This window comes from Phaenicophaeus curvirostris, chromosome 6 (assembly GCF_032191515.1).
Source record: "Phaenicophaeus curvirostris isolate KB17595 chromosome 6, BPBGC_Pcur_1.0, whole genome shotgun sequence".
NCBI lineage: Eukaryota > Metazoa > Chordata > Aves > Cuculiformes > Cuculidae > Phaenicophaeus > Phaenicophaeus curvirostris.
This window is the reverse complement of record NC_091397.1, coordinates 50401603-50411415: the sequence shown is the minus strand read 5'-3', so window position 1 is coordinate 50411415 and position 9813 is coordinate 50401603. Positions and strand designations below refer to the sequence as shown.

At 44.9% G+C, this 9813-nt stretch overlaps 1 protein-coding gene across 2 annotated transcripts in view; it reads left to right on the top strand.

Annotated features, from left to right (window-relative positions):
• Positions 1–3584: 3584 nt before the first annotated feature.
• The window catches only part of LOC138722219 (ubiquitin-conjugating enzyme E2 E2), a 214714-nt gene continuing 208485 nt past the window's right edge, over positions 3585–9813 (top strand). The window contains exons 1-2 of one of the 2 annotated variants that reach the window (XM_069860154.1): positions 3585–3790; positions 7879–8062. In XM_069860154.1, the coding sequence (XP_069716255.1) occupies positions 7887–8062 (176 nt within the window). In that variant the 5' untranslated portion in view covers positions 3585–3790; positions 7879–7886. The remainder of the gene's footprint in view (positions 3791–7878; positions 8063–9813) is intronic. The other variant, XM_069860155.1, reaches the window with a different exon arrangement.

Below are 9813 nucleotides of genomic sequence, written 5' to 3'. Positions count from 1 at the left end.
GATGAAATGATCTAGTTCATTAGGATGTGGTTGGAAAAGATTGATAGTACAACAGGACATGCCACGGACAACTGAATATTTTCATCTCTCTCTTTAATATAAAATATTAAAGTTTGGAAAGTGAGAGACGCTATCATAGGAGAGATACCGTTATGTTGTCAGCTGTATCACAGTTGGGATAATTCCTCATCTTTTCTCCACTTCAGAAAATCAACCCCCTTCTGTCACAATATTAATTTAACAACATAAATAGTAATATTAAAATAACATGTCTTCTTAAATGGGAATGAAAAATAATTCATAAATAGAAATGCAGAAGAAATCTCAAAGTTGCATTTTCCTATTTCCTATTATGATGTAACAAGAACTTATAATTTCCCTGTTTTCTAACTGAACTGAAAGGGACAAAACTTGCCAGAAAGGAGATCTCAGTACAGCTAAATATGTCTGAAAATATAAATTGATCCAATACTTCTTTAAATTAAACACTCTTAAATGGGAACTTGGCTCAGGTTTCCCCAACTTCATGATTTTTGATTGACATATCTGCCCTTATAACAGACACTCTAAATGAAGAGGTCTTAACAGAAGTGTCCTTAACTGTAACAGTCTTAAAGCGTGACTGTCTGTGCCAGGTGAGTTGAACTCCGGTGTGTCTCTGAGGAAGCTGCATGCTTCTGTGAGAGTAAAGAACTAGGGCTGTTTTGCATGTGTCTGGTGTTGTAAATAGCGCCAGCTTTTAGAAACCACATAAAACTAAGCAGAAAAAAAAAAAAAAGTGTAATGTGTCTGCTTTAGCACTCCAGCATGGGTGAAATCTAATACCAGAGTACTGCCACTCACTTCAAAAGGACCAGGATTTCACCCTATATGATCCAAACTTACAAAAGGCTTCCAAAGGATTTTGAATAATACACTATCATGCAACAATAACATCCAATGGCCAAACATGTTATTTTGAAAGGTCAAAAGGATAAAACGGGGAGCAGATGACTACCCTGCCCTATCCTCTTTATACTGCATAGGCAGGGCTCATTTAAAACCTCCACTTTTAAAATCACAGGGCACACCTCAGTGTGCATGTTCTATTCATAAGGTAGCACAAACCTTCTCCCTAGTTTAGTCGTCCTTAATTTAAAACCCTATCATTTCAGGCTTTAGGCCAGAGGTTAAACACCAAGAGAAAAATTAGGGCCTGACTTTTCATGACTCAAACTCTTCACTTGGTGCTGGAACACTTCAACGCTCCCTTGATTTTTTTGGCACCACGAGTTTACGACCCAGATTCTGGAAACTGTATGGCCCCATCCTACCCCTGTCTGAATTAGGCTATTCACTGAGCTTCTCTCTCTGTGCTTCCTGCAGATCCCAGCAGAAAAGGACTATAATGAAGCACACCGACCTGTCACTGAAGTGAAGTCCTGACACAGGCTGAGGAGTTTCAATAGATGGGGTATTTGAACAGGAAAATGTATGCCTTCTCTAAGGCACCTTTAAGCAATCAGAGCAACACTAAGGAGATATGGTAGAAGATTCATTTACAAGTTAATTTCATCACTTCCTGGATGGGTTTCAGGACATCTGTTTGGGAATGACTGAAAGGAGAAGGCCTGACTTAAGTGATTTTAGAGAAGAGGACCATGATGTCAAGAGCCTGCAATGCAGCCAGCAGCCTTTCAGCATGATGAGAGGAATTACTTGCAGATGATTTGCATTCTTTAAAGGATTTTCACACATCATATTCTGCTATTGTGTAGTTATTTGTCCTTGTGAGAAGTCAATGCAGGCTAGCACATAGAAACCCACCTAGATTACACTAGGAGCTTTTCTCCATGAGTTCACCAGAAGCAGGAATATGTCTTGTAAACCCCCACAAAAAGGAAGAACTAGCTGACTACAGTATTTTTAAGTTTAGGTGAAAATGTCATTGGGATTATTTAACAAAACCATAGGAAAAGACAATAAACCAAACTATTTTGAAACAATTACTCAACAAAGGAAAGCATTACTTTTACATACAGGCAAATTGCAAAAAAATTACTCCCGCTGTCTAGATATAACATTAGAGCAGGTGCCAATAATATTTCTAATCCTTAAATATCTCAGCAGTGCTTCAAGGTCTCAATTTCTATATCTTTGGTAGCACAGACTCCACCTACACTGTAACCATGAGTCAGAAAAAGTACAATACTTCACAGTTCAGACAGGGAAAAACTTTTCCTTGTACACATGGAATGGTGGGAACACACTTTAGTTTTCAATTCCCTTTTGTTGTTAAAAAAGGGGAAATATTTTGAGTTGCCATTACCCCTTGACTGTGTCTGGTATATTTCCCTGTGAGGTGAAGAGAAGTTTGAGCTGGAAAAAGTTTACATAACGTAAAAAAGTTTATATAATGTAAAGTGTCCACGGCAGGGGGGTGGAACCATGTGATCTTTCAGGTCCCTTCTAACCCAAAGCATTCTACAACCTACAGCCCCATCCCTGGAGGTGCTCAAGGCCAGGTTGACGGGGCCTTGGGCAGCCTGGTCTAGAGGGAGGTGTCCCAGCTCATGGCAGGGGGGTTGGAGCTGGATGATCTTCAAGGTCCCTTCCAACCCAACCCATTCTATGATTCTATGACTCTATGTAGCTACGCATAAAGCCCAAAGCAGCAGGGTCAGCACAGGGACACAAGCACCTCGGTTAGGCCAACGCAGCTGGCTCCCCGACAGCCGGTGCTGTCAGAGGTTTGTGTCGTTCCAGGTTAGTATTAATAATACTAAATGCATAACATTTAAGCGCCCTCGGCCTCTTCGGTCCCTCACCGCCACGCTCGCCAGGGAGGCGATGCCTGCTGCGGGTGGGAGCCGAGATCCCTTCACCCGCCCGCGGCCGGGCTCCAGCTCCCCGCGCCAGCCGGGACGAGCCGCGGGGCTGCCACACGGCACCGAACCCCGACCGCCGCGGGGGCGAAGCGGAGACAAAGGCGGCGGGAGGTGCGGGCAGCGGGGAGGCTGGAGGAGGGCGGCTGGGGAAGGGAACAAAGACGCACAACAAGGCGAGAAGAGCAAAGAAAGTTGATACCGCCCACCCCCACGAGTTTCCTGCGGGGCTCGCGGTGACCTGGGGTGGGGGAGAGCAGGAGGGTCCCCGCACCTCCACCCACCGCCTGCTCCCCGAGTTCCGCTGACCCCGCCCCGCGCTTCCCTTTAACGCGCGCTCCCGCTCTCCCCCCCCCCGCACCGTCGCGGTCCCCGGGCCGGGCGGCGCGCGGCCTCCAGGCGCCCCCGCGGGCGCGCGCCCGCGCCCCGCTCCTTCCTTCCTTCCTTCCCTCCCCTCCCCGAAAGCGAGAGCGCGCGCGCGCGCGCTCCCGCCCGCCCCGCCCCGCCCCTCCCCTCCCTCAGCTCCCACCCGCGAGCGCCCGGGCTAATTGGCTGGCGGGGGCGCGCGCGCGCGCGGAGGCGCTGGCTGCCCGGCCGGCCGGGCGGGGGCGCGCGCGCGGAGGCGGCGGCGGCGGGGGCGCGCGCGCGCGCGCGGCGGCAGCAGCAACGGCGGCGGCGGCGGCGGCTTCACTTCGGGCAGCGGGGGCAGGAGCGGCGGCGGTGGGAGAAGCGGCGGCTCGGGAAGGCGGCGAGCGGGGAAAGAAAGAAGGGGGCGAGCGGCGCGGGGGCGCGGGCTCATGACTCAGTGAGCGGCGGCAGCCCCTTCCTCGCCCCGCGCGCGGCCGGAGTCGGGGCGACCGCGTCGGATTGTCCCGCAGCCTCCGCCCGGCGCCAGCCCGAGGAGAGCGACCCGCGCTCGCCTGCAGGTAGCACCGCTCCCCTCCGCCCGCCCCGTCCCTCCGAGGGCGCCGTCCGCCTCCCCACCCCCAGTCCCTCGCCATCCCATCCTCTCACCAGGTTCCCCCCGCTCCCTTTAGCTGCGACCCTCGCTCTCTACCTTTATCCTTCATCTCCCATCCCCCGCTCCGCATCCCCCCGGCGCTGCCTGGTACCCCCCCCCCCCCGCCCCCGTCATTCCTGGCCGTGCCTTCTCTCAGCAACAGTCCCGGCCGACCCCCGCCACCTCGGCATCTCTGCCACCGCTCCCCATCCCCGTCGCCCCAGCCTCCATCGCTCCTCAGCACCCCTTCAGCAACTCTTCCGTGTCCATTTGTCCTGCCGCCCCCGCCCCGCACCTCCCCTCCCCTCCGTGCCGACCGCGCCGCCGGGGTACCCCCTGCCCCCCTCTCCGCCTCCGCAGGATGCACCATCCCCGCCTCCGCCCCGAGCCCCCCGGCAGAGGCTCAGACCCCCCCCCCCCCGCCAAAGCGCCCCGAGGAGCCCCGCAGCCCAGCCCCCTCCCTTCCCTATATGCCCCCGACGCCTTCCTCTCGCAGTCTCCTCCTCCTCTCCCTGGCTGTCTCCTACTTCTCACCCCGCCCGGCCGGGGGGGGTGCGTGGGGCGTTTGGGGGTTCCCGCACCCTCCCCCATTCCGTCCCCGCCCCGATGCTGCGCCCACCCGCGGCCCCGGGAGAGCCCGGCGCTGCCGTCCCGTCTCTCCGCGAACCCCTCTCCGAAATGGGCTCTGCCCGGCCACAAACCGGGTCCCTTCCGCGTCCCCTCCTGCGATGCTTTTGGTCCCTTACGGTTTCTGATGAAGTCAGGCGGCTGCTGCTGCTCCTGCTCTTCGTGGACCCTGCAGAAATATTTAATATACCTTGGCTGATAGGAAATTAAGACCGCGTTGAGAAAGACATCATCGCTGTCTCTGCCGCTCTTGGGACCCAGAATCTTTTTTTTGGGTCGTGGTGGCGATTGGTTTTTCTGTTGTGGATTGGTGGTTTGATTTTTTTCCCTTTTTAGGAGGAAGGGAAAGGTTTCAGTGGATGTATATGACAGAAGCAGGATCTTTTAGAGACTCTTGATTTGGAATTAATAGTTGTAGTTACACTTGTCATCTGTGTCTCTGCTGAATCATCTTATGTTAAGGGAGAGACTTTTAAGTCCCCTTTCAATCTTTCTCTGTCCCTTCTGCTCATTTTTCTCAGCCCAACAGCAGGGAGGTTAGCAACCCCCTGGCAGCCAGGGACACGGACATCGTGTGTCTTTCCTCTCGGTTGCTACACACTTATTGTCGTCCAGTGTTCAAGGAGTGTCTTGTGTTTCTCTGTTTGTGTTTGTGACAGTGAAATGTTTTCCTAACATTCTTGTATGTGTTCATTTGTTTGTTTGTCTTCTAAGTTTGACCAAATTTCAAGTATCTTACTTCAGGCCCTTGTAAAACACACTTTTGCCGCGATATTGAGCATCCCGTCAACTATGCAAAATTCTGAACATTGCAGATGTCATAAGGAGAGGGCATGGAAAGAACTGCCTGGATGTCAGAAAGGGGCAGACTACCTGGACATCAGAAAGAGAGAGACAGAGAGAGGAGGGAAAAAACCCAAGAAACTAGCCAGGCATCAAATGACAGATTTGAGCATTTTCCAGTTGTAAACGCTAGCATTACACGTTACAGTAATTATATGCCCTGGGCTACTGTTACAGTGTTTATCTGCTGGATAGTAACCTGAATTTATGAAGTCAATACAGTTGGTTTTGGATAATAGTACTATTTATAGCCAAGGTTTTTCACAGCAGATGTTCTATGCATATAGGCTTTATTAAATATGCTTTTAACTTTCTGGCCTATAGTGTTAAAGTCTTTGTACCTTGTGAAGGGAATTTTTAAAATTAGATCTATTAAGCAAAGGTCAGAACTAAACCCTAAAGTAAATAAAGGCCATCAAAGGTGTTATAAAAAGAGATGAGATTGTATTTTAGCTGTATGTAGAAGCAAAGAAAATGGATGCTTACTATTACAATTACATTATAGTTATTAAATGCATATTTTGACTTGTCAGAATGTGATACTTCTGTGTTTTATTATCTCTAAATCTTCTCTGCTTTTATCTTAAAATATGACAACCGAGATGTAAATATCTAAACATTAACCTGTGTAAACATACGAATTTTCATAAATGTAATGTTGTAGCTCTACTGTAGGAAAAATCATTTTCTAGGAATGAACAATTTTTGTATTTTAATTTTAGGCCACAAATTACACAGTATTTCAATTACTTCAAAGAGCTAGCTAGGTGTTGTGTCTTTATATAAATTTATATGTGAAAATATATTTATAAAATATTCTTTTCCATAATCCAAAATGTAGCTTAAGCTAATTAAGGAAAACTTAGTCCCATATCCATCACTTGCTATTACTTGCTAGCATCTAAACATTTTGAAGGGATGCCATGCTTCCAGATTTCCTTTTCAGTATTACTTAACAAAAAAAATTAAATAAAATCTAATTCCTCCTGAAGTTACTTAGATTGTGTCAGTAATGCCTGAAAAGATTAATTCTTCTACTCCATGGTGTGCGCTACTTGATAGAATAAGATCTTGGAAAGACTTTTGCAGAATAGGACTAAATTTATTTTCTTACATGCAGCTATAACTGGAGCACTTATGGCCTCTTTAAAAAGCATCCTTTTCCATGTAACTCTGTTGGCATTGATGTTACTTTGCTTTGCCTTTGCTGTCTCTTTCTGTAAATATGTGCAGGGAGATGAACTTTGGTTAATCCCTGAATGAGCATGGTTGAATCTGAGACTGCAATCTCATTATTCTCCCTTGAGAGAGTATTAGAACATGTAATAGTCAAGGTGAAGAGATTTGTTCTTAATTGTGATGGTGTCTGTACATAGGTAACAGGAAAAGCAAGTCCAAGTTCACAGCAATTTGAAACGCTTTGTATGAAAGAGCAAGCTCTTGATTCAAAAAGATTTGATCAGATAACCACTCAAATATGGGTATTGCGTGTGTGTAAGCAAGTAACATTTAGGCCTGTATGCTTTGAAGGGGGCTCATTTACTAAAATGTCTAGAGGAAAATATATAAAATATCTATATGAACTACAGGTTTAGAGTTAAAAGAAAGACCTTCTGGGTTTGGGTTTGTTGGTTTTTTTTTTTTGTAAGATTTTCTAACAGCCATTGCTACCACATATGCTAATTCAGTAAAAGTTTTTCATGGACATCTGCCCTTCATTAGAACAGTTTGAGAAGTCATGACAGCTGTAACAGTGGGCTTGTAATTCCTCATCTGTTGGCATATTGTTATACTACTTAAAATGAAGGAAAAAATGTAAACAGCTAAGTAGTATCAGAAGTGTGCAAATAAAGTGTTAACTTGGCTTCTGAAATATATTGAGATTTCTTGTTACTCGAGTTCTCCAGTGGCTTTGTTGCCTTGTGTTGCCTGAAAAGAATTTGTCAGGAAAAAACTTCCCTATATCCTCTGCCACTGTGCTTGCCCCTCTAGAAGCGTACCATTTTAGTAAATACAAACAGCCCTATGTTAGTGCCTTTTGGTTCTGTGAATGTTTCCATCGAGCGTGCCAAGATGTGGATTTTGTAATGTGGAAACCCACATTATAGGCTTGGAATGAGCCCACAGATTTATTTCGTATGGGATAACAAGAGAATCTTAAGACAGTAATAGCTCTCAGTTTTTAACAAATTATGTTAGGTTTGAATCAGTGGCATAGAGATGAGTTAGTTAACTCGTGATGTTGCTGGGTGGTTGAAAAATATCAGTGGCAGTGAGTGGTATTATAGAATTATGTTTCCCATTTAACTACAATAACATGCTTTTCGTATATATGTGTACGACCAACTCCTGAATTATTGTTAAGATGCTTATGGCAAAACTCTTCAGTACAAAGATTACCAAAGTCCTGCAGCAGAAGTATTATATATTTAGACAAAGACATAAATCTCACGTGTTATTTCCTTAAGGCATGTAAGAAATACTGTCAGACACTTTCTTCTGAAAAAGCTGGTTTTTGTTGTTTGTTTTTTTCATTTGGTGCAGCATCTGCCATGTCTACAGAAGGGCAGAGGGTTGATGATAGTCCAAGCACTAGTGGAGGCAGCTCTGATGGAGATCAGCGTGAAGGTGTTCAGCAGGAACAGGAAAGGGAGCAAGTTCAACCCAAGAAAAAAGAGGGTAAAATATCAAGCAAAACAGCTGCTAAACTGTCAACTAGTGCTAAAAGGTACAGTGTTCTTTCTGGCTGTTTATTTTCCTTTCTCTTCTTTCAGCTGACTATCAGATGTATGTATTGATTCAGTATATTAATTTTCTTATTGTTTTATTATAACGCTATTATGTCGGTGTAATAGCCTTTTGAGGCTGGTCACAATTATGAGACCTGTATGCTTTTTTCCATTCTTTGACAGATTGGCTCTTTCACATGGTTTTAATAGTAGCTTGCATGATAAAAGCTGACATTTTTTTTATTGCTAGTAAAACTCAGACAGTTTTGTAGCCTTATAAAATATATCTCTGTATATGTATGTATGACTGATGTTGAAACTTGTCAGTGTAACTTACAGTTAATTAACCATAAACATTTCAGACAGTTCAATAACTCAGCATGTTAGGACTACTGTGATACCTATTGCTGCAAAGTACTGCATTTCCTTTTCCCAGATGGCCAGGTTGGAATATATGAGTGAACAAAAATGCACGTTAGTTTCATTACTCTAAACTGTGGTCTGTTTTAATATCCATTTCGTTTCCTTCTCTTTTCTGCTTGACAGAAAAGGTGGGTTTGTAGAATGACTATTTAAATTATTTTATGCTATCATGTCAATCTCCAGATGATGATTGTCCTGCTTGGACCAGACAGAAGAAGTTTACAGCTTAGTGTTGCTTCATCAGTACATGTAGGGATGTTAGTCTGGGCAACAGAATTCAAATAGGATTATAGTGATTGAAGTTAAAAACCCTTAAAAAATAATCTCATGAGACCAATTCTGTCCTGATGTGGAGTTCCCAATTACAGGTTTTTTGCTAGTTCAGGGCTGTGTAAACTACAAGAAAAAAACATTGGAGTTGTGCCACTATGGTGCTGTGGTAAAGGAGAAGCTTTAAGGGTCTATTGCCATAATTTGTATCATGTACACATAGTAGGAGTCCATAAAGACCAGCATATGAACATATATTTAGATCTATTCAGGATTCAAGTCGTTGTTTTGGCTTAATCTGTCCCTTATTATTTACATACTTTTTCTGAACTGAAGCCTCTTCTGAGTTTCCAGTCAGGTATTGTCATGCTTTTCTTCTGCCACAGACACTTTCCTCACAGCTAGTCTTGGGGCCTTTTCTTCCTTTTTTCGCTTCTCCAGTGAAATGCTTTCTGAAGACACATTGCTCCTATGACTGTTAGGAGATTACCTGGTTATATCGCTTACAGGATGGCCAGCAAAGCTTCCCTGTGTTTCTTTTTGACTAAGAGGGGTAAAAACCCAACAAACCAGCTTTCACTTTAAATCATGGTGTTATTGATGTAGTTAATCCTCACAGCTGTTACAATTCCTGGCCTGCTTTTCTTTCATCTGCTTCCTGCTATTGTTATTTTTTAGTATTAGGGATATTGGACTAGTCATGATTTTTAAGGTCATAAAATCAGTTTTTAACATCTTTAGAAAAGAGTCTGTCTAGTCTGAACTTTGTACAATGTCTAATGTAATGTTGCCGCAATTCTGACAAGGGACTGTAGACACTATCCTGTTAAAAAATTAACGATGATATGTCAGAAATTGGTCTATAAATCTTAGCTTTGTATCTTCAAAGTTTAGAGCTTTTATCAACGTGCATTTCACAGTGATAAAATTACTTAAACCTTTTAAAGTTTAATCATATCTGCTTATGGTTCTGCTGAAACTAATTATGCCAGTTGCTGACATCAGTACGTTTGCCAGTTAGACTCTAAAGCCAGTTTCACATGTGCACTAATATTGA